Source organism: Styela clava, chromosome 11, assembly GCF_964204865.1.
Source record: "Styela clava chromosome 11, kaStyClav1.hap1.2, whole genome shotgun sequence".
In the NCBI taxonomy this organism is placed as follows: domain Eukaryota; kingdom Metazoa; phylum Chordata; class Ascidiacea; order Stolidobranchia; family Styelidae; genus Styela; species Styela clava.
This window is the reverse complement of record NC_135260.1, coordinates 9,830,724-9,855,933: the sequence shown is the minus strand read 5'-3', so window position 1 is coordinate 9,855,933 and position 25,210 is coordinate 9,830,724. Positions and strand designations below refer to the sequence as shown.

Genomic DNA, 25,210 nt, shown 5'->3' with positions numbered 1-25,210 from the left:
AGACAAACGCGGCGAGTGGAAGATAAAAGAGAGAATACGATATACAATAAGCAACCGGGGCAAAATCGGCGTCGCCCCGTCGACGTTCGGCGAAGGCTTTGCGAGCGAAAAATGAACCATGTCGGGAGAATATGGCTAGTGTAGACAGTCTGTGCAACCGATATTGAGGTATTTTTCGAATATTTTTTTTTATACCGAAAAAACAACCGGAGCATTGCCCCGGTTGGCCCTATTGACGCGCCGCCACTGGCATAACCTTTTATTTGGATGATAATATTAATCAGGAAAAGCATGCAACATAGAAAAACCATGAGTGCCAATTATTAGGTTTCTGAATCTTGCGAGATTCGACGGAGCTTTAATTAAAACGAAGCAAAGAAATCGGCTGCACGCCGCTGCAGAGCTACGTGTTGCAGAAACTTCATTGAGGCCTCACTTGCAATCCTGTATTGGAAACGAAACGGTACCAAAATTCTCACTAGAGGTAATTGTGTTTGTACGTGATTTGACATGTACATGTTTTTATGTGAGATGTTTTATGCGTGCATAATGGGTGCCCAGCACTGCATTTCATTACGCAAATATATATATGGTACTATTTTATGTTTCATCCATTTTAATTATTGGCCGGCACAATATTTGATAGTTTTTCTTCGTGTGACATGTTTTTGTCTAGTAGCATATTGAGTGCCCGAAATTACCCAAATATATGTTTTATAATTATACTTTTCCGGCCATTTCAATTTTTTGCCGGTCCGCGAGTAGGGGAAGGTGGGGCACGTTGGGACATGGGGCACAGCGGAAAATCAGCTTTCACACTAATACTATATTCGGAATCCGGTCCGCGGTTTGATGTTTCGATCCACCCTTCGGTGAGTTACAACGTCCCCGCAAACGGACAGCGGACGGGTAGAGCGACGAAAGCTATGAGGTGAAATTGGTTTTGGGGGGTTGAAACTAAAATTTCACCGTTCCATTTTTTCCTTTTTTTTCTAACTTAGCCTTTTCAACGTGACAAACCACCGTCTGATATCTTTTAGCTATAGTCCACTGTGAAATATTTATAACGTTGGCAAGTGGATGTGCCTTCCGAATTTCGCCGTGGGATGATCTGAAGATATTTGTTGATTATGGGGAACAATGGACCGGGGTTCAGTGGGACATGCCCTACATGGCACAATTCGACAGTGTTTGATACAACAAGTGCTTAGAGACCTAGAGATGCGTTATATTTTTATGTAACAGTATGGTATCTTTCGACTCATGGTCCAATATGAAATATATTCGAGAATCAAAAATATTTCCAGATTTAGATTCGGATTAGAAAACAATTTAATTTGTAAGCGAATTTTTTAGTGAAATATTTCGGTTGAACATTGATTTTAAAAATCTTAAATCTTCAAATTTGAGATCTCCCTGTTCTTTAGACGATTATGCTGATTGATTGCTTATTTTTAAGGGCATACTTCGTTGAATTTTACCAGAATGACCCATTGTGCCCCAGGGTCTGTCCGAATGTGCCCCACAAGTGGGGTACAGTGGGACACTTGACCAACGTTTTTCAAAGCATTTTGGTGGTGAGATGTGTGTCGCGAGAGAATTTCTTAGTCGCTGAATAAAATCAACATTTACCCCTCTCTGCATTAATCCCGCAAAGTCATATGAATGTGCAGAATAAAGGGCTCAAAATATGAAAAAGAAAAAAAGTGTCCCAACCTTCCCCACTTTCCCCTACATTTAATTTTACCGTCCACCTGGGTAGAAAGGTTGGGAACCACTGTCCTACACAAAAACTATGTGTTCACGTTCAATAGGTCGGCAATATGAAAACGAACTTTTAGAAGCGGACGCATCAGCAGAGTTGCATTCATATCTTTCACTGCTTATCACAGGTTAACGACTGGGAGTTTTGGATGACAAAAATTTGCTTAGATTCAAGAGGAGCAGTTTGTATAATTATATTATAGTAGGTGTGCTAAAATTTTGGTCACCGTTCGGGACCGTTTAAAGTATTTCGGTCGACTGCTGAAATTTTTTTGTTAATTTAGGCTGTGCTTATAGTACGGTAAAATAATTATCTGTGTTATAACTCTAGTGACATATATATAATCTAATTCTTTTTGATGGCTGTGTTGATTGGCAAAATATATAAATGCACAATGCACATAAATGTGATTTATTTTAAATTATTCGATGATCAAAAACTCTAACAACCAATCCCGAACTGCTTGTAACTCGATATTATTTTGTTCGTTAGGTTGTCACATTTTTGCGATCGACGGAATAATCATATATATATATCTGTTTAGTTTAGACTTTTCTGCGGAATATTTGCATTCTATCAATAAATCGATTGTATTAGCTTTCATGCAGAGACGCATCGTACAGGTAGGCTATGTGGAAAATGAAAAGGATGAAACATGTTCACTTTTTTGTCGAACGTTACAAACCCACACCTATTGCAACATGCGATGGATTTTAAAACTACACAACAGTTACTAATGTAGATTCCTGTTCCAGGCCCAGGTATAGGTACTAGATTAGGAGCCAAGCGTTACTTAGGCCACAAACTTGCTAATAACAGACAGTCGGTATGACAACAATACAATAAGGCTCAAGCAAAATTATATATACAGTTTAAATATTACGCCGATAATAGGGAAATGGAATTTTAATATTCCATTTTCTTTTTTCTCGTGAGAAATGTCTGCGTGCATTATTACAAAAGATATTCGGACAATAGCTAACAATAGACTTACGTGAAGAAAATGAGCACACATGTGCTCGCTATTGTGTATTATTCATTTCACAATACATCACCCATTTAAAGTGGCTTACGGATTGTTTAATGATCTGATTTACACAAAAGGTCAAGGGGAGAGCCCAACCAAAGAGCAGCTTGAGACAGCAGTTTATGCAGGGAGGATATTTCATGAATTAAATAACTCTTACATCGGTGAACGATATTGTCAACTGCAATCGTCATCATTGAGCAATTATCTAAAAGAATAAACGTGTTTGACGCTAATTCAAACAGATATTTTTTCACTTTGAATATCACTTTTTAATTTTTTTTTCATTTTTAGATTGTGTGATGGAAGCGAATACAATAATTCAGGCCTACCAGATACGGCGCTCCCGAAGTATGTGAACCAAGATGACGCACAACCTGAACCCTAACCTGGTATGAGACCCAGACATCTTTCTACTCATAAGCAGGGCTTCCATACCATCAATAATTGTGTTGTTAATAAAGTTGTCTTTGTTTTTAAAATTTATTGAACACGAAATGAACCTATGAATCGTTTCGTTATCATTATATATGTTGTTTTCATGAAAAAAATCGCTTTTCTATTAAACTGAAGGAATATTTGCTTTGAAATGTTCAGTGATTCAAGCTTCCTATTTACGATAGAAGGCTATTATACATTCATTTATTTCAAAAAAGTCTGTGGCTCTATGGCATTCGTTTTTCACTTTAAAGTTTTGTGTGATGACGTCGTCAAGAGTAAAAATTGTGCAAAATGCCGCGATTCAATGATCACATCTCAGCGGTCTGACTATCAATACTGTAAAAGATTGGATAGGCCTTTTAATTCGTTTTGGATTTCGTATTCTTACATTTGAGCATAGCTCTCTCGTAGTGTTTTTTGAGTTCCATTAATTCGTTATACTTTCATCAATTATATACGCATAAATGTCAATGAAAAAAGTTTTTAAAATGAATATGGCTATATTTCTGCGGGTTTCAATGTCGCGAATCTTCATTTATTTTTTGAGCCTATGATTCAGCCTTGTTTTCCGCCAAATCTTTTAAGCCTTGTCGTATTTAGCTTATACTGCCATAAATCTTTCGCTTGGGCAAAAATGAACTTGGGTTGAAATGAAATGTTTGAAACTGTTTCGATAAGACAGAGATAATGATTTATTTCCGAATATATCAAAAATGTACAGATTGCAATATATACAAAAAACAATCAAAAAATATAATCGGGAGGGGGCGGGCAAGACTACAAGGTCAACTATGTTGACCGACCCGACCCCTAAAATGAGAAATTCTTTCATAAAACTTATGGTAATTATACCTGGAGCAACTTGTTTTTACCACGTACTGTACTTATTACTTTTTTCTAGCTGACACAGGTTATATTTATAAATGCCGGTAGAATATGCATTGGACGAGTAGGCTACCTGCACAACATTTATGTTGCCATGAAATATTTGAAGCCTAATATAGTGATAGACAACTTGTCACAACACATCGAATATTATCTAGTAATATTTACCAGAAGAACCAGTCTTATCTCTATGGATCAGATTAGACTACCGACAGCGTAATATCAGACACGTTGTTTGCAATTTGCATGCTTGAATCTGCCGCGTCGGATTCGCACCCCTGCCTGTTAGAAACGTCATCCTTTGGCCACACAGAGCGACACGCGGGTTAGTGGTGTAGCAACGAAAAAAGATTGCCGGTACTATCGCGGCGTGATTCTGTTGTTCGGCGTGTAGCGCGTGTCTTTATCGAAAAGCATTGTTTTTGTGTTTCCTTTCACGGCGTGCGTTGTCGCCTCCTTGTATTTTACCTTGGCTGTGACGTTTCATAACTAGTTCAAAAAGTGTTGATAATGTCGGTTAATTTAGTTTATGCACATACGTTAGTTTTGCCATGTGGCATGTGAAGTCACGTTGTCTGATTGCATAGTCACGTGGGCATAATCTACAAGTAAAAGCTGTTTGTCTGCGAACAGGTGGATGTAGTTTCGCAGCGTTTTTCTTTTCACTGGGCGTGGGACCATAGAAAGCTGAAATAGATTGATCGTCTAGCCTTGTTAGCTCAGTAGCTGCAGCATGGCAACATAATTTGCATTGCAATAAGCATTGGGAGATAGGCGATGTCACAATTTCATAATCTGATAATGCTGTATTGGTACCAGCTTTTTAGGTTATACAGTCTGACAGTTATAGTCAAAAAGCTGTGTACAGTATCCTATTGTTAATTCTGTAATTACAGTAATATTTTATTGATATTGTATCAAGCTTCCTAGTAAATAATTTCAATTAGACTACATTAAGAATGATAGCCTACTGCATTACTGCATTACTGTGATATGAATGAAATTACTGATTCAGATTGTTAATACAAGTTCAGTAATTTGTCTGACAGTAGAAGTAATGGGTCTAGTATAGTTACTACCACAAGTACTTCCGATGGGCGTAGCATAACAAAATTTGCACATGTTATTTCTAACCCCTACCTGACTATGCCATCCAAAAACTACATCAGTACGAAGTCATAGAGCTTGCCAAAGTACTGAAATATAGTTATGATTGCCCGAAACGGCATATGCGCCGACGATAACGAACTCACGAACGCTAGCGATCTCTCCCATATGGGGATTGTTGCTATCCGTATGCTTCGGAGATCTTAATTATGCTATGCCAATTTGAGGTCGTAGTGACGTACTTTTTTGGTTATGTAGTCGGGGTTGGGCTCAGGAATGACATATGCGAAAACTGTTGAGCTAACTAGAAGTGCATGTGGTACTAAACTATATCAGACCCGAAGTAATATTAACATTGAAGCTAATTTAAAAATTATAACACTATAGTCAAAATTTGACGAACTCGTAAAGCTGTGGAGGGCTATGTCGTGTTTTTACTTCTGTATCTAATATTCAAAACAATTCATGTGAAACAGTAAAATGAATCCACAACAATTCAAGGAGAAAACTAAGAAAAGAAACTCATGACAAGTTCTGAAGTTAAAGAATTTCATTTTTTCTTACACCGCTTTGCACTACGAAATAATGACGTTTAGTCTGTAAGCACTTGTAGGTGGATAGGTTGGTTACCCACTTTTGTAATCACATAGGATGATTTAATTAATTAATATTGAAAATATAAGTGACTTTGATGACTCAATTCAACACAATTGCCAACTACTTTGACTACGAAATCTTTGCTCATAAATGTCAAGTATAAATGACAAATAACCCAACTCCTTTAAAAGTTTAACCGAAAGATGATTTTAATTCTATTTCTGTCCGTGGTTTTACTTTTTTCAACAAATTTTCATTTACTCATAAAAAAACGTTTGATTTCGAAGTGTCTAGTAGCGTCATGTATGATATTAAAATGTACCATTGGCAGTATTCCCTAAAGATACTACAAATTCTCCTGTGTATGACTTTCTTGATGAACTGTACATCAGTACATGGCAGACAGATCGTGGAATCCCCTATCCTCTGTTGTTCAACCTCAAATATTCATATAGCGCCAAGAACTCAATTAATTTAATTGTTTGCATGTTTTTATTGGCTGCCAAAAGTTTTTGGGGTCCTGAATTTAACTCCCATATGAATGAATGGATGACTAAATTGTCAATTCTATTCAGTAGTCGTCAACTTGAACATGATCTGATAATGCTGAAAGCCTCATTCAAACTAATCTGCACTTCCCTTTAATTAATCGTAGTATCTTCATTGGTTTTCCCAGCAAATTCCAAATTAACTTAGCATAATGACAGACGTTGTGGCCAAAATTGAGAATGAAGATGAAGTTATGAAATCAGAACATTATCAAAGTCTAATAGAAGCTGGCTGCACGGAAAAAGTTGCCGGAGCTCTAGATGCGATTTTTGTAGAAGGTATAACGTTTGTTATTCGATTATCATTGTGTAAAGTAAGAGTGGATCTAACAGTAGATTTCCTTATCACAATGGTTGTTTGTTTGGATTTGAAAATATATCATTTCTACTTTCTATGGTTTACGTTGTGATTTGATTCACCACCGATGATGAAAATACTTCTTTCCCCGTCATATTAATACATGATGATACAACTACAAGCTCAACAGATCTGAGGTGGTGAACTGACAATATTTAAACTTTTGAAACTCACTGGTCGGGGAAATGAATTGGTCTTCGAGTGTTAAAATGGATTTAAATTCATTATATATGTATACATCCAAATCGCGATACTTTAAAAATATGCGACTTACAACTTGAATATTGAGGTAATTTCATGTTACAAATGTGTTGAACGAATTTGGGTATTTATAATCAAACTAATCTCTAAACCGAAGAAAACCTTGCCACGTGACATTCTAATCTCATATTCCAATTGGTGACTTTTCCATTGCTTTTAAATAATTAATCATTTGCAACTTCTGTTGTAGGTCTAGTCCAATACAGTGAATTAGATGAAAGAGCGATTGAGGCATTAAAAGAGCTCGAAGAGGATGGAGCTATCGCTGTTTTAAAGCAGTTTAAAGATTCTAATCTTCAGGTAAAAAAAGCAATGGGGTAAAGCTCATATTTCACAATATCTCTTAGTCTTGTGCAATTAGATTTAGTTGTAAAATAAATTGTAATATTGCATAGCACTGAGCGAATTATAATCGTATGTTTCTAATTTTACAGCATGTCCAGAACAAAAGTGCCTTTCTTTGCGGTGTAATGAAAATCTACCGACAGAGACTCAAGGCAGAAAAAGATGGAAGAACCAATCTCAGCCAAAAAGTTGGGCCTAATGAAGACGATATTCAAGTACGCAATATAGAAGTTATTTTGGGGAAAAAATTTTAAAATTCTGTCCTACATAACTTTTTCTTTGTACTTCACTAAATTACTAATTGGACTGAGCAATTGATAATTTTCTGATAATTATTTTGTATATTTTCATGAAATCCATTTTTACATTCGTTGTAGGCTCTTCTGGATAGAACAAAGTACTCCTTAGATGTAACCACAGGTCAACGAAGATATGGTGGACCACCACCCACAGAAGTTTATGATGGTGAAGAGCCAGGACCAGGCTGCCAGGTATTTATTCGAATATCATTGTGTAAAGTAAGAGTGGATCTAAAAGTAAAATTTCGTATAATCACATTGTCTGTCTGGTTTTATTCAAAAATAAATTGGTTTTACATTGTGATTTGGTTCACCACCGATGATGAAAATACTTCTTTCCCCGTCATATTAATACATGATGATACAACTACTAGCTCAACAGATCTGAGGTGGTGAACTGACAATGTATAAAAAATGAAGTTTTGAAATGAGCATCTTGGTTTATTTGAGTATTCACAGCCAGGACCAGGGTTTCAAGTATTTTTCTTACCTGTTTGTTCTTCAATAACTCTCAGGTGTTTGGCAGATTAAGCTAGGTGTTAGGAACATGTGTGCCATCACACCTCTGATTATCCTGCAGAGAATCTCGAGTTTGAATGTATATGTGAGAAGTTTCGTAGGATAGTTCACATGACTCCTGATTGGTTACTCCTCCATTAATAATAAGCCCATGTATCTGAATCAAGTAACTGGTTATCTATTCCCGTCCCCGAAATGCACAAGTAACGAAATGAGATACCATACAAGCAGTCTTTCCTCTTTCCCAGGATAAGTATGCAAATTCTATTTCCAATGTTTCAGTTTTGTATTATTATGTTTGTATCCTATATAACAGGTATTCATTGGTCGAATTCCAAGAGATGTCTTTGAAGATGAAATCATACCACTTCTGGAAAAAGCCGGTACAATATGGGATTTCAGACTAATGATGGAACCATTATCAGGGCAAAATAGAGGCTACGGTTTCGCGTCATTCGTACAGAGAGACATGGCAGTGGAATCCGTGAAATTGGTTAGATTACTGAAATATATATAAAAAAAAATACATTGTCATCACAAGTTCATCTCTGAGATTTTGATTGAGAAAGCTTTATTGGAAGTGCCACTGAGCCAGATTAGGTCAAACAGATTTTTACTCATTTAAACAATGCATTCTGGTTTCACAGCTGGACAATTACGAAATAAAACCGAAAAAATTTCTTGGCGTCTGCCTGTCACAATCAAATTGTCGCCTGTTTATCGGTTCAATACCTAAAAATAAAACAAAAGATGAAATTTTTGAAGAGTTCCAGAGTTTATCACGTAAGATTGTTTTGCCCTCATTTTTAATATTATTTGTTTTTACTATTTTGATTGATTTACCACCAGTGATGAGAATACTTCTTTCCCCGTCATATTTATATGTGATGAAACCTACTTATAAGCTCAACAGATCTGAGGTGGTCATATACATAGCAAATAAATTTGTTTATAAATTGTGATATAACTGTAAGATGCTGATTACTGAATAAGTAAGTATACATGAGGCACCCACCCCTTCTGCATCTTTCAGTCTAAACTGTAACAATTTATTGATTTCTGATAATTCAGTTATTGCCAATGCCAAATTTATTTCATCTGCAGACATCCGTGACCAGAGACAGACATTATTTAATCTTATTTTGAAGTAATGTAAAACATTTTTGTTGCAGCTTGTCTAAAAGATGTCATTGTTTATCATCAAACCGAGGACAAGTCGAAAAACCGAGGATTCTGCTTCCTTGAATACACTGATCACAAGTCTGCATCGCAAGCACGGCGAAAACTTGGATCGGGAAAAACAAAAGTTTGGAATAATCTTGTGTCGGTGGACTGGGCTGATCCGATCGATAATCCATCTGATGAAGTCATGTCAAAGGTATATATATATACCTATATATTATTGGTATTTATCGTTCTCGGTGTTGGGTAAAAGTCCCTAAACTCATAGCTGCTCGTCATTGGTCATCAGCCCAACCTAATTTTTTACACCTTTTGATGAGAAGTATGGTCGAGTCACTCACTCAGTTAGGTCTCATTGAGTCAGGACTCGTTTCGTTTAGACAGTTATCGTTAAATGGCTGCAAGAGTTTAAGATGTCGGAACTTAGCCCCGTCAACACTTTTCATGAAATTTAAGTTTGGGGTCTTTGCAGTTGTGTAACCTAGCTAATCAACCTTTACGTTATTTTTTACAGGTAAAGGTTCTGTACCTGAAAAATTTGGCGACCAAAGCTTCCGAAGAAGTAATCCAGACAACATTTAGTTCATATGGCGAAATTGAAAGAGTGAAAAAAATCAAGGACTACGCTTTCGTGCATTTTAAAGATAGAGAGCAGGCTTTGAAGGTAAGGTTCTGCTTTTCTTTTATCGATCTCTATAAGTAGAACAGTGTCTGAAGAAGTACTACTGTATTCTGTTCCAATATTTACTTCATTTACAGGCAATGCAAGAGCTGAACGGTCTGAATCTGGAAGGTGAACCAATTGAAATCAGCCTTGCAAAACCAGTTGATAAAAAAAAGAAGGAAAGACAAATGGAACGAAAAATGAATCAGCAGTACGTAGAGAAGCATTTTTATTTTTCGGCAATGCAAAAATTCATTTTTAACTCTGTCCTTATGCTATTGCAGCATGGGCATACCCGGGCAGTTCAATCAAAGAGGGCAGCGCGGAAGAGGACCACGTGGTGGACATATGGGCCCAATGGGTTTTCCACCGATGCCGTACAACAGTGGCGGATTCGTCGATGATTATTACGATTACATGGGCTTCGGAAGTGGTTTTGGCGGAGGCTACGATGACCCGTATTTTGGTGGAATGGGAATGGGTGGACCTGGCTTTCGAGGACGCGGAAATATGATGATGAGAGGATACAGAGGCAGGTGAGCAAGTCATATTATTATTGTAATAGACAGTTATTATATTGTTATGGGCTAGAATATCGTTCCAGACACCCAATTAATTGTCCCTAAAAGTAATAAAAATCTAATATTTCCTCAAAAAGTTAAGTGTTCGAATGTGATGTACGAGCATGATGCCGAACAGTTTGGAAAAATATCTATTTATTACAGGGGCTTTGTCATGATATGTGATAAAAAAAAATTTAAACATAGTCTGAAAAATTTGAAATTTTTTTCAATTCGATTATCAAAATTTAAATCATTCATTTTTTCTTTTCTTCTGCACCGATCAGCATGGGTATGGGCATGGGTGGCCCAATGAACTTCATGGCCCGTGGTCGCGGTGGGCAGGGGGTCAGGGGCGGCCGCGGAGGAGCCCGTGGAAAACCAAATCTAGGTGGCAAACGTAAGGCTAACTTCAATGGCGATGGTGTCGGTGGAAAACGAAGGCAGACTGAGGGGGGTCAAAATTCTCAAAACATGTGGGGTAATCAGCCCATTGCTCAGCAACCATTGGGTGACTTCACTGACGAATCACAGTGGATGTAAACTCTCTGTAATGGGGTACAATTCGGTATTTGTTTATGTAACAAGACAGAGAAAAAAACTTATTTTTATTTGAACTTGAAAGGTTGTGAATAATCACAATGGTTTTGCTCAATGATGTTATCCTGCCTGTGCCCAGTTCATTTTACTTTTATTTTTATTTTATTTACTTTGTCAATTTTGTAGCGTCTCGTCTTTTGTTTGTTTACACCAACTACGCTCAAACTTTATAAAAACTATTGCTGAATGAATTATTTGTTCAAATTTGTACTTCACGATCGTGCGAAGTTTCAATCCGGTCTCTGTATAAAATTGCAATAAAATTGTTCAAACTTCGAATATTGTCAAATTTGTCAGTTGTGAATCCCAAAGTCTTCAAAAATGACTTTGGCTGGTATTTGGGCAGAGGATTCAAAATTAGCAACCTCATGAAAATGGGCAAAAAACGAAGCCTTCAGAAACTATATGGTTCACCTTATCAATGGTTTACCTCGTCAAAACGTTGCGTTGAAATAAGACTTCATCTTGAAAATATGGATTTAAGCGTAAAACAACTTCATTCATTCGAAAGTTCTGGTGACATCTGAAAGTTCTCAAAAAAAAAAAAAACGAACTTGAAGAAACTGCTATGCACTTATTGGATCGTGCTGGCACAAATTGTGGATTTGGCACCTGAGACCAAAAACTGAATCTGTAAACAGTTCTGTCGTTATTCTTAAACAAATCTGGTGCAGAATTTTTCATCTCGACAGAGGTATGATTTTGATCGATTTTCACTCCAAAATGAACAGTAAGAAATTTTATATTTTTGGACAATTTTATTTAATATTTGAGCATTCAAATTTGCGTTTAAACCTATTTTGTATTTGTCTCGAATCTTGATTTTTGAAATCTGCGTTATCATGCAAATGGTTATTTCTTAGTCTTGATGTATTCGGGGTGTCCATTCCTTTTAAAAGAAAATATCAATGCAATGTGCTTATGAATGTTATGTTTTTAATACAGGAATTATGGAGGGTTCTTGAGCACATGAAGGAACCAGCTTGCTGCCCAAATGTCGAGGGAATGTGTCAGCCATGCTATCTGCCCCATGTGACATAAGAAGAGTCACAAAAAATGGACATGCCTTGTTCAGTGCATCAGTTCTCTACAGACTCAACTCATTTTCCTTCAGCAAATTTTGAATTTTCCTGTTAAGATTTCTTCGTTTTATCATACCTTTTTGAGGACATAGCTTTTACACAATGAAGCTGATCACTGCGCCATTCTGTAACTTTTTGAATAATGGTTCCATATGTAATGGAATGTTCCTGCATGTACTGTGCGTACAAACCTTGGTGGAGGTTCAGTCTTTGTGTTGAACCAGATTCATTTTTTTTTCTTTATCAATCATCTTGTTCTATTACTAAGCTGCTAGCTATGTTTTTGTATGCATGAACGTTTTATTCAAAATAATTGCGCCATCTTTACATCTTAGCCTCCTAAATGAACTTAATATGAATATGAAGTGATTCATACGTTTTTTCAAGTTCCATGAACAATCATGTATGTTTAAACTTTTTATGGCTAGATTGGATTTGTTTTCGTTATTGTTTTTTGTGTGTTTTTGTTACTCTTTGTGTTCTTATCTATGATTCTTGATATTATCAATAGTAAAAATACTGGCCCGGGTCCCCTTAAATCTGCAGCAAGTTAAAAAATAGTTACCCTCGACTGACCCAAGCAAATCGAAATTGTTTCGAACATTTTTTGTCTGCTTTTGCAATGATGCATTTGTATTGTGTGTAATGCTTCTTCTGATTTGACAAAAGTAAAAGGAGCTGTAAGTTCCAAAAACTTGTTTTTGTTAATGACTGTATAATGTACCAGCGTTATAGAAACCATTCACATGTTGTATGGTGACGCACCTTGCTATGTTTAGTTACACTCCACTCCAAATATCCCTCTCTGAATTGGGCGTTTAGTATGGCGCGGATGTCTGCCAATCTTTTATATTAGTGTTTGCGTGGATTCATTTCCTTTATGAAGACTGTTCTATGAATCCCATTTCAAGTTGATATGTAGATACAATAACCGGAAGAGGCATTTAAGTACACCCGCGATCTACTTGGCTTGTCGTGTGAAAGATGCGTTTGATATTAGTTTGAGATTCGATCGCCCAATAGAATCTCCAGATATTTATCATGCAATGGTAATCTGGCTGTATGCCTGGCGTTAATCATGCCGAATCTCCATTTATTTATGCTGTTATCCCATTGTGACTGAATGAGTTTTGCAGTGTATATGTATCAGGCGTATTACTATGACCATGCTCGAAGAAAAGAGAATTTAAGATTAGATCAACACCTCATCCTCACAAGATCCTCGCTTGTACTGCCAGAAAGCGTCAGTCGTTGAAAGTTCACATAGCATTTCACAGTAACTTCAATACTGCTAAAAAGCTTCATTCGTTGAACGTTTGAATAGCATTTCATTAACTTCAATTATGTTAAAAGGCGTCAGTCGTTGAATGTTTGAATATCATTACACCGTAACTTCAATACTATTAATCGGCTTCACTGAATTCATTAGTTTTGTATACAACGCGTGATTTAGTCTTTCTCTATCATGCTGACGGATTTGTAGGCGTGTAATTATGCGAGAGTGTTGCATCCAGGGATGAAATCACCATTTAAAATACGTGCTTAGTGCACCTAGGAAAAGACGATATCACAGAAATTGTCATATCCGAGTTTGCAATAGTGCCTCTGTGTTTAATGAAGTGATTGTTCAGACCTAAATACAGTATTGGCCCAGCTGGAATAATTTTGCTTATTTTTCTTTTATAAGTATCATCTTAAACCTATCTATAAGTGTTTGTAGTTATGAGAACTATTTCCGAAAAATATCATGCAAATTAATTATAATCTGGCCTTCAATTATTAAAGAATATACCCTAAAACTTATTTATTCAATTTCAGATAACACGGAACTCTTGTTATATTCCTATTATTATTATTTTTTCCAATATGACACCACAGTCCTAAGTGCTTAGAGTCTCTAACGGCCTAGGATAGTTTTTTTTTATTATTAAAAACATCACTTTTTATACACACGATAACATATAATTACAATTGCACTTAAAAAAATGAGTTCATGATAATTTTCCCCTTTTTTACATGATTCGACAGTTTACATTTTTTAGTTGCAATAATTTTTTCACAGTTGAAAATACTTTTTATCATATATAAAAATTGATCAAATTGAGGCCTCTCATTACGTAATTTACATTTATAAATATAATATCTTGCACTTAGTAAAACACAGTTTATACCTTGGTTTTGCCCTACCCAAAGGCCAAAATCAAATTTCTTCATATGTCAGATCAAGATTTAACCCATATTCAACAGTTAGCTATGCATTCACTATTTCCCAAAAGTGTTGCACAAATTAACAGAAATAAAATAAATGTAACACTGTTTCGACATGACTCTCACAAAATGTACATTTTGGACTTGATGTCTTATTTATTCTAAATAACAGGTCATTTGTAGGCACTGCTCTCAGAGAAAATTTGACATGGAAAGATCTAAGTCGCGATTTAATAGTGCAATAAAACACTTTTTCATACTGCGTCAACTAATTATCCAAGTTCTTGCACAATTCATTTGACCATTTTTCTATTTTCCCATTAGGAATCAAATTTTTTACATTACGGAGCCTAGGATAGTTGAGAAAGAGCTAGTCAAAATTAGCGAGGAATCAATGAGCATCTCCTAAGTTTTGTGGATCGTGGTTTCGCAGCATACGCGCTGCCGCACCGGAATCGGTTGCAGGATGTGAAAGTAATATTAACAAATTAATTAAGTCAAAATTCAGTGTATTGCGCGATAATAAGAATCGACATTGTAAATTTTGAAGTCGCGGAATCTCGATTTGAGATTTACGATATAATAGCAGAAATTTAGTCTTATCTCTTAAGATTTGTCAGAAGCGATAATTTGTTAACGCTATTCATAACACATATCATAATCATATGTTACACCATTAACTCATGACATGCTGGATAGACGATTGAAAAAAAAAACAGAAGGTAAAAAACGCAAGATACTAATAAACATCGAAAAACTGTGTGTTTGCGTTTTCTTAATTTATGTCAGAAAAAAAAATTTGTTCTCGTCGCGGAAAAACCAGATATAACTTTTAAATGTCGTTTTCTACTACCGGCTCTTACAGCCTGTCTTAGATATATTCTGCGTTTCGTGGTCTGAGTTTGAAAAATAATTCTATTCCTTGTTCTTCAGTTCTTCGCAACCCTGAATTTTTTAAAGGGAAATATGAAATGACCATTTGGTGTTTTTTCAACACGTTTTAGTTACACGACCACAAGGCGGTGTTCCGTGGATGATTTCGTTTTGGTTCGTTTGCGCTTCAGCATCGTTGTTGGATTTTAATTCTGGTTTTGGATCGTATAATCTGTGATTTCAAAATATGGCAGACACGTATCGCAGGGATGGTGAGTATAAAATTTGGTTATCGCGTCTCTGTGATAGTATTTGGCGCATAATTGCTAAATTGACCTAACGTTACCTCACAATAGGTACCTACCGATACCGATACAGCTTTTGAGCTTCAATAGAAATATGTTTTTAGAAAACACTGCCTCACGTACCTTACCTCTGTATGCTTTCATTGCCGTATTGTTATTTTGTATCATCATATGTTTGTATGCATTTTAGGCCATGTTTTAGATTGAAATGTCTTTTCTGGCTTTACAGCTTTATGTTTGAGGTAATTTTGGGTCTCGTGTAGTTTCGTACCTAACGTACTTCTAGAGGGCTGGCATAACAATTTTTTCATGTTTCAATCCTAACCCCCACCTGACTACGCCATCCAAAAATTACGTCACTACAACGTCACAGTGATGTAATAGAGCCCTTCAAACTATACGAACTGTCACCCAAGACGCGCAGACAAGAAATCGAACAGCTATTTCTCTCGTTTTCTTGTCGCAACGATCCCAATATGAGAGAGATCGCTGACGTTAGTCAGTTCTTTATCGTCGGCGCTGATGCCATTTCGGGCGATCGTGCGTGTATTTGGCAAGCTCTATGACGTGATTGTGACGTAATTTTTGGATGCCGTAGTCGGGTGGGGATTAGGATTGACATGTCAAAAAATTGTTATGCTTCGCCCACTAGAAGTTTGTTAGGTACGAAACTACACGAGTTTAATATTATTGCAAAACTTTCTTTACTCTCGTTATATGTTTCACATGTATTAAAATGCTGTGTTTTCTATACTCAAATGGATCTAGTATATATAAATCTGACAATTTCCACCTGTTCAATTTTTAAACTCTCAAATAAATATTCTTTTGTACATTAGTTCAATGATATTGTTAATAAGAGTAAAAGAGGTGACACAATACACTCTATGTTACTTCATGTCATGAATCCCATACTGTTACGCCATTTCATCTGTTGTACATCAAAATATTACATAATACCGTAATATATCCTGTAGAAATATGAAAGTATCATTTATAGATATTGGTAAAAAGTTATAATTTAATGAAAATACCAAGTTTGTAGACTTATTTCATATTGATGTGGAATGGCTTGTCAGTTTATGGAGCTAATTTTATCAATCATGCTTATCCTCGTTGACTTTGTTGACAATTTTTTGATTTTATTGCTTGAAATTAGGCATGCATTCTCATCTTGGGAAGTTTTGACTTGTTCTAACAGAGGCATCTTCTTACAAAAGACCATCTACAGAGACCTCATCCGAAACTATTCCATCAAAGAAGCCTTCCATTGGGTTCAATATTAAGTCTTCTACATCAAACAAGAAGCCTGCCACAACTACAAAGATATTGAAGCCTGGTGCCATGAAAAAAAATCTCAACCCCATTGCTTTAAAACTGGCAGTGAGTGAAAATCATGGTTGGGAATTTTGTACGATTACCAATATTGATAACCAATGCTATAATAGAAATTTAACTATAAACAGAATCCCTTCATGATTAGCAGTATTCTTATACGATATAATAATGAATTCATTTTTACTAATACTGGAATTTATGGGGTCTATTTGTTTGGCCTATTGTGGTAGATATAAAAGGGGTTTCGAGCTTGCTGTTCGTGTATAACTCAATTAGATATTTGATAAATGAGATTTTGAAATAAATAATACTAGCGTTTTGTGGCCAAAATTACAAAATGTCTCTGAAAATTACAGAAGGACAAAACAAAGACAGAACCAACTGTCGTGAAGAAATCTAGTAAGGTTGCAGCTGTGTTTAATGAAGACAGTGATGTAAGTAATTTACTAAATACATACAATTTATTGTCATCAAATGATCTATTAACCCTTCCACTTTCGAATTACCCTGCTAAACTGGAGAATTCGTTACCCCTTTTTTAAACTTAAAATACGGGATAGCCTAGAAGAAGTTTTCAATTGTCTTTATTGTACTATTTGTAAAGTTGAAATTTTGTACTTTGATTCATCCTCACATGCCCCAGTCTCCCCCAATCAATTCGTAATATATCACCAACAGGTCCCGTGTACCGTGGGAACCATGCCTAGTTGGTCTGATCTGAGAATCATGCAAATGTAAATTTCTAAGGTCTGAACCAGAAACAACACTCAGAATTTCGGTCTTGATCTGAATCAGAAATCCGGTCTTACCATCATTCTTAAGTTATCCATTTTAATGCAATTTTGTGGGGATTCTAGTGTAATGGTCGTCTCTTAAACTTACAGTATTTTCAAGTTAGCTAACACACTGTCTATCGATAAGAGGGACATGCCTATTTCTGGTACTCTAGCAGTTGACATAATGAAAGGGTTAATATGATCTGACATAAGTTGACACTGTTGCATTGCCCTATTAGATCCCTCAAATTTCGAAAGGGTTGTAGGATTTTAATGGATACATTTTACTGAAATAAATTTGAAATCAGTGCTAGGGAATAAAAAGGTTAATGATATTTTTTATACTCTGTTAATACTAGTCATTTGCAGTTTCCATTTGGAATCATGTAATGGGCAGCTACTTTCCATATCTAAACTAAACTTTTTCGTTCAGCTTTTCTCTTTGTTATGTTTGTAGAAAGGTTTGCCAGTTTTATTGTTTTATATCTTAGATAATAATTTATTACTATATGTATAGTTTGACCTTGTATAGTATTGTTGTATTTGTTATCACTTGTATACCAGTATATCTTGCCTATGTAGTAAGTTGGCGATGGCATACTTAAAAATTACCTTTGGTTGCATATGGCCTGGTTTGTTGTAAACATATTTCTAAATATCTGGCAAAATTGGCATCCAAGAATGATTTTTTCTAATCTATTTGGAGCTAGTTACAATATCAATATTGTTTATATTTCTTCACTCATACCCATAATCTTCATCGTTTGAACTCCAATTTAACCAAAATTATTATATCAACTGGACTCGTTATTCGGGCTTAACTGACGAACTTTTCTTCATTGACCTAGTTATCTTTATTAGTAATTGAGATTTATTGATTGAAAATGGCTGATTATGAATCAGATGAAAATGATAAAATATTAGGAGAGTTTCTCAACTCGGCCCATGGGAAAGATCTGCAATCTAATGAGAATGGTAATTCAAGTACAAAATCAAGCACAGAAAAGGTGGCAATTGAAGATATAGCAGGCCCATCTGGAACCGTCTCATTTACAAGTGCGTTTGCATTCTTACAAAAAGATGCTGAAGCTGAATATAAGGCTTGTCTTCCAAGTGGAGGGAGCACTCGAACTTTTGCTCTAGGATCTGGCAATGCTATTATGGTTAACCCATGTCAGCGTGGTAATCCCGTTTTGGATAACATATGTAATGTTCCTTGGCAATATGCGGACAAAGATGCCGGAATGGTACCTGATTACATTATGAGTGCCACGTCTTGTTGTTTATTCCTAAGTCTTCGATATCATGCTTTAAAACCAAATTATATATACGACCGTATTCAAGCATTGCGGAAATCTGGTCAGTTCTCCATTAGAGTGCTTCTGGGGCTCGTTGATGTCAAAGAGCCTGCTCATGCAGTTAAGGAACTTGCGAAAGCTGCATTAGTATCGGAAATGACACTTTTGCTGGCATTTAGTAACGAAGAAGCTGGGACGTATTTAGAAACTTTCAAAGCGTATAGGAATAAACCTGCGGACTTGATTCAAACCAAAATAAAGAAAGAATTCACAGCAAGACTTGCCGAGACTTTATCATCCGTTAAATCTGTTAATTCCACTGATGCACACACTTTATTATCAAACTATAAAAATTTGAGCAATGTTGCAAAAGCTACAGAACATGATTTAGCTTTATTGCCTGGTTTAGGGGGGTTAAAAGCAAAGCGGTTACATGATATATTCAGACAACCATTTTTGAAAGAAACTAAAAAATAAAATTTCTTGACTTGAGTCTTCTTATATGTTTGTCAATTTGTGTTGGCTTTTCGTTAAAGATCCTCCAATTGTTCAATTCAGAGAGAAAAAATTCAAATTTCAAAGAAAAAATGAAATATCTCAATATCGATATTTTATTTACTTACTGAGATAAACTTGAATGTAAAGTAATTTTGTGTAGTATAGAGGTGTTATTCCCTGTTGTTCGCCATGGATCATTGCCAAAGTGTTCTGTTTACTTGCGCATAAAATTTTTGTAGCCGTTTTCATTTTCTGCTCGTCTTTTTCATTGACAATAAAATCATTCCATTTATAGATACCAAGTAGTTATTATTGCATTCCTAGAAGTCTAATATTTCCACAATATTCATACATACATTTATAGTCATTTGTCGCAGAATGTTATGTATTTCTTGTTTCTGATGTAGAGTGAACCAGAAGAGATTCCTCCAGAGGCTAAGATGCGAATGAAGAACATTGGAAGGTATATTTGTCTGATGTTTAACTCCCTAAAAGTTATATTAATCATATTTAAACTGGGGATCCGGCTGCATAGTCATTAGATTTTTTGTGTTGACCAGTAGACTACTCACCCCGAAACAACAACCCAAATGGTTTCAAATTGTAAATTAACTTGATTATATAATTTAAACTTGAAATTTTTAAATTAATATTGGTAATTAATTACAAAAAAGTTATACGCTGATAAGGACAGATTTCATTATTTGTATGAGGTATGAGAAAATAATAAATGTGAAAAATAAAAAGATGTTTCAGAACTGGAGCCAACAAAGTTTCTGGTAGCTTCGGCTCGATGGTCATCTTGTATGATAAGCTTCGCTCCAACTCTGGCTCCCTAGCCTTTGTTAGTATAAATAAGAATATCCTATTCCTGTTTCTTATCGACTTGTAAAGAACATTTTTGAATTTATCTTCAGAAACACACCAACTTCATCAGGCCCAAACTCTTTCAACAAAGGCAAACTTGGTTTTTGTGACGGACAGCGTTTGTGGGAGAAGAAGCAGCAAGAAATTGCTAGAAAGCATCAATCCGATCAATCCTAATAACTAAGTTAACCTCACTTATTTAAATAATTTAAAAAAATTGTCATTTTTGTACGCTACATACTCTTATGAACTAAAAATGGAGGACGAAATGTTACTACAAATAGTGAACGCCGTAGATGCCATTTTAAATCCGAATACTCTACCTGGCGATCGTGCGACAGCTCATAGTATTTGTGAAGCATGTAAAGAAAACGAGATGGCTTGCTCAATTGGTTTTGCTCTGGCGTCTAAATCTGATGCTGCTCCCCATATTAAACACTTTGGTTTGCAATTAATGCAACAGTTTGTGCATAACCGTTGGACAAAAACTGGTCAAGAAATACAAATTCAAATTAAGAATAATGCTATGCTTTTAATGGAAAGCTGTCTTCAGCATGAAAGTAGCTATGTAAAGGATGGTATTGCTCATACATTAGCTGAAATCATCAAGCATGTATGGCCACAACAATGGCCATCCATGATTGAGGATTTAATTGATCTAGCGAAGCTTGGGCCAATTCAGACCGAGCTAGTTGAACTGGTTTTCCTCAGAATAGCAGAGGATGTTGCAGTGTTGCATACTGTGTCAGCTTCCCATAGGAGTCAAGACATACGACATGGTCTTTCCTTATGCATGGGAAAAATTATGAGATTTTTTTATGACGTACTTGAAAGCAATTCAGCAATATACATTCAACTGTACACAAAGGCTAATGCAACGGAACTGCAAGAACTTGACATGTATAGAACTTTATCAATATCCACTTTAAAAACACTTCAGGGTTATTTAGAATGGGTTAATATGGAGCATGTGTTCGCAAACGAAGGGTTACTCATTCGCCTACTTTGTAAACTCCTAAATGTAGGAGGATTACAAGTATTGGCAGTTGAGTGCCTGGCATTGGCTGTATTTCGCAAAGGACAAGCATCAGACAGAAAATATGTCTTAACCCTTTCAACACCAGTTTACATAGAAACTATAGTAGCATCCATAACCGATGCTGCTGCTCATTCACAAGAAAACGAACAATATTTATTTCTCAAGCGAATGGGAAATTTTCTTTCACTGCTTTCTGGGCAGATTGTTTCATCCTGGTCTGATGAAGTATCAGACAGTACAATTACAAATTTAGCTTCTCATACAGCATACCTTGACTTATTGATGGATTTTTTGTGTCAAGATAATCCTGTTCTATCCTATGAAGTAAGTGGATCATGGTATCAGTTACTGCAAAACAGTAGTATAGCTAGGGATGAAACTTTTGTAAAATATGTTCCACAGTTATTTGAAGTGGCTGCTAAAGGTATAAGAAAGGATGTTGCTCCATCTTTGTCTCTCCCTGCGCAGTTAGACTTCAATGATGATGAAGAAATTGAAGCTTTCGTGTTTTCCCATCGTGTCACTCTTCTGCAAATTATTCGTGGCTGTACACGAGTTATGCCCATCCACTGTGCCAATGTTATTTTGGAAGCTTTGACTGCCGAACTCTCTTTGCCGATTGAAACTGGAATGGGCTCAGATGGTGCAAAATTAGAACAATGTACATCAAAATCTCCTACCTATCTCAGATGGGATGCGATAAGAAACATTCTCGAGATTGTTTTGAAGACTGCCATTACTTTCTCAAAAAAGCAAGATACGATTCAATCAATGCCAGTTGCAAAAATGGAAAGCCTTCTTATGGATTTGATAAACTGTGAAATAACAGATATATGCCTTTGTCAATGCCTCATTAGTCTTATAGGATGCTTTCTACCAGTCATAGAAATATTTGATGACAAAAAGAAATTTTTGATTAGTATAGTTTTCAAATATGCAGCTATGGTAAAAATGTCGATGTCACATCCTGAACGCTGGGGACCCGTTGTATCTCAGTTTCGTCGACATGGCCTGTCTGCCACAATACATATTTGTAAATATCATCCTGATCATGTTATTACAATATATGAACAGTTCCAACAGGCAATGAGTGAAATAATTGCTATTCCAAATGGCCTCACACATTTGGAAAAAATATGTGTATATGAGTCAATGGTTCTTGTTAGTGGTGAATGGAACATGTTTGAGCAACAGAGTGCTCTGATTCAAGAAGGTATGTCGTTGGCAAATGACATGTGGCTTGCAAAGGATGATATTCGAATGACTGCACCAATTGAATTTGCTGCCGCTATCGGACTTAGTTCACCTTCATCACAATACAGAGATGAACAATTTAGTAATTTTCGTAACAATATTAGCTTCTGTGTTTCTCTCACTCTGGCTATGATCAACAGATCTCGAATTCCAGAGGATGCAAAAGCGCTTTCTAACGGTGGGTTTTTGAATGAAAATGGTGTTGTATTACACCCTTGTGCTTCCCATGTTATTGGAGTTATGGGCAATATTGCAAGTTTAGTGCAAATGTTTCATGGACTTTGGACAGCTGGTATAAAATCTATTGTACATAGCGATTATTCAAAAAGTCTATTAATCAGAGAGACTGAAAGGAAGACCATGGTTTCATTTAATCCTATTACTAAAGATCCAAATGAAAATCGTGAAAAAGAACCCTGGGAAAAGATGCAAACATTTATTTTGATAGTATTAGAAAATTGTTATCAAATATTAGGCGCTGTTGGAAAATGCTGTAATGTTCTATTCTATGGCAGTGCTGATCTGTTCCCGGAAATATTAGCCAAATCATTTTCTGATTTTCAAACATTGCCTGAATTAAGAATCCGTTCTTTTACAAGGCAGTTCTTATATTATTTCATGAAATCGTGTCCTGAATCACACCTTAATCAGGTAGTTGCACCTATTCTTCACAAATATTGCAATTTCATGAATTCAATGCTTCAGTGCCAATGGACGGAATATGGAACCAAAGAACAAGAAAGACTAAAAGTGATTGAGTCTATGTCTGATAAATGCCAAGAATATGAAGATACAAAAGAAGAAGATGAAATCTTGAAGGAACAGCTTTTACGAATCGTTTCTCGTGAATATCTTGAACTTTTAGTGAATTTGTGCATCAACAAGAAACCAAATTCTAAATCAAATACCAAAGAAGAGGAAAATGACGCTAACATTGATACCGAAATGCAAGAAGATAATAATATTACACAAAATACAACAAATTTAAGTCAACTTACATCCATTGGAATATCTTTAATGCATACCGAAATAGCTGAATTGCTTCTAACAACTGGTTTGATGTCCATATCTTGGCACGACACAGCAACTGCTTATAAGGGCGTTCATCTTTTATGGGGGCTTTTGAAACATACATTCACTGAGACGAAAGAAGTGCCTGATGATGCTGCTAAATTTATATTTGAGTCTGTACTTCTTGGCCTACAACGTCAAGGACAGCATGATGGTTGTCAAGCTCAATTGCTAGCCTTAAGCCTTTATGTATATGTAGCTCTACGGCCCACACATAATTCTTTGTTAACTATACTTCAAGGTATTCCTGTTCTGGACAAAAAAGCCCTAGCAACGTTTGACCAGGGGTATACAAAGTATGCAGAGAAGAAACGGAAAGTTACATTTAAGAAGCTTATGATCAAAATTGTCGATCAGCATATTGGCCAGCGATTCAAATCAAAACAAGAAATGAGAGTTCTTCCACGATTTTTTGTTGGAAAAAAGGCAAAGTCACTAAATATTGATGAAATTGAGAGTTTGGGCTTGGAATTTTTCTTCAAACCAGATGGAAGATGAAGTATATGAGATCTGCATATGATAATTCTGCAATTCTGTTTTTTGATTAAGAATCATCTAAATTAAGCTATTTTCCAGCAAAATCATGTTATTAAATTTTTCTTTTTCAAAATATTGACAGAAGTTCTTGCTTCCGCTAAAATATGGCAAATTTTCTGAAACTGAAAGACTACATGAATTATATGAGCATCCATGCCAAAAACATTCGTTTGCAGACGAGAATACCCTCCCTATTTTACAACCCATTTTATTTGTAAATACATTCTGATTTACCAATTTCCAACTAAATTCTTTGGATATCCTTTTCGAGAACTGATTTCAAATGAACAATTATAGCATACATTGCATTTATATGGTTTTTCATAATGTAATGTGGCATTTCTTGGTGATATGAATTCCTTGTTAGCTTTTGTGTGTTGTGGTTATCATTTGTCAAAATGTAGTTAAGTATGTATGTATTCTTTCCGTACATATTGAGCAATTGATTGGTTAATTCCAATACCAGACTTAAATTGATGAACGCATGATAGGCCATGGTCTGCCATATGATTAAATCTCCAGGTGTGAATATTGAAGTTTAAGCCCTAAAAATTAAAGGACATACTATACCAAATTAGAACCAAGGGTGAATCCTGTTATTACTCACCATGTCACAAATTTTATAAAAGGTACATCCACATTATAAATGAGGTATTTATTTTCCTGATGAATTCCCTGGCGCAGTGTGTCTACTGGCTGCAATATCTTACATCCTCTTGAATTCAACAGCCATTATCTTTGAGATTGATTGGTTTATATTTATAGGAATTATTTTGAGGGTTTTAAGTCAATGGCGAATGTTGAAATATCCAAAAACGTCTTTATTTGAAAATATTACAATGAAATATGTGCTCTACCAGTATTTCAAAAAAAAATTATGGGAGTTGGATTTGAATTTTTTTTTGC

At 35.7% G+C, this 25,210-nt stretch overlaps 4 protein-coding genes and 2 non-coding genes across 7 annotated transcripts; all 6 read left to right on the top strand.

Moving 5' to 3' along the window:
• The first annotated feature begins 6,467 nt into the window (after nucleotides 1–6,467).
• Nucleotides 6,468–12,938, top strand: LOC120347166 (heterogeneous nuclear ribonucleoprotein R-like). Of its 2 annotated transcripts, none has more exons than XM_039417042.2 (11): nucleotides 6,468–6,649; nucleotides 7,180–7,289; nucleotides 7,424–7,549; nucleotides 7,712–7,825; nucleotides 8,469–8,645; nucleotides 8,800–8,935; nucleotides 9,325–9,530; nucleotides 9,849–9,998; nucleotides 10,094–10,209; nucleotides 10,283–10,534; nucleotides 12,104–12,938. In XM_039417042.2, exons 1-11 carry the CDS (start codon nucleotides 6,523–6,525, stop codon nucleotides 12,129–12,131), a joined length of 1,542 nt encoding a protein of 513 aa, XP_039272976.1. In that variant the 5' UTR covers nucleotides 6,468–6,522; the 3' UTR covers nucleotides 12,132–12,938. The 2 variants fall into 2 exon arrangements, with proteins under 2 accessions (XP_039272976.1, XP_039272975.1); XM_039417041.2 differs by lacking the exon at nucleotides 12,104–12,938 and adding an exon at nucleotides 10,846–11,437.
• On the top strand, nucleotides 6,786–6,873 carry LOC120348213 (small nucleolar SNORD12/SNORD106). Its single transcript, XR_005570191.1, has one exon. It is a non-coding gene; the product is annotated as a small nucleolar SNORD12/SNORD106 (small nucleolar RNA).
• LOC120348212 (small nucleolar SNORD12/SNORD106) lies at nucleotides 7,943–8,030 on the top strand. The gene has a single exon (XR_005570190.1). It is a non-coding gene; the product is annotated as a small nucleolar SNORD12/SNORD106 (small nucleolar RNA).
• Nucleotides 12,939–15,401: 2,463 nt separating the features above from the next.
• LOC144429864 (uncharacterized) lies at nucleotides 15,402–18,905 on the top strand. Its single transcript, XM_078118090.1, has 4 exons — nucleotides 15,402–15,593; nucleotides 16,828–17,009; nucleotides 17,321–17,398; nucleotides 18,665–18,905. Exons 1-4 carry the CDS (start codon nucleotides 15,569–15,571, stop codon nucleotides 18,764–18,766), a joined length of 387 nt encoding a protein of 128 aa, XP_077974216.1. The 5' UTR covers nucleotides 15,402–15,568; the 3' UTR covers nucleotides 18,767–18,905.
• Nucleotides 18,901–19,515, top strand: LOC120347213 (DNA excision repair protein ERCC-1-like). Its single transcript, XM_078118027.1, has one exon. It carries the CDS (start codon nucleotides 18,901–18,903, stop codon nucleotides 19,513–19,515), a length of 615 nt encoding a protein of 204 aa, XP_077974153.1.
• Nucleotides 19,516–25,193, top strand: LOC120347125 (exportin-5-like). The gene is made up of 2 exons (XM_039416977.2): nucleotides 19,516–19,999; nucleotides 20,454–25,193. The coding sequence occupies exon 2, from the start codon at nucleotides 20,660–20,662 to the stop codon at nucleotides 24,263–24,265; it is 3,606 nt and encodes a 1,201-aa protein (XP_039272911.2). The 5' UTR covers nucleotides 19,516–19,999; nucleotides 20,454–20,659; the 3' UTR covers nucleotides 24,266–25,193.
• The last annotated feature ends 17 nt before the right edge of the window (nucleotides 25,194–25,210 follow it).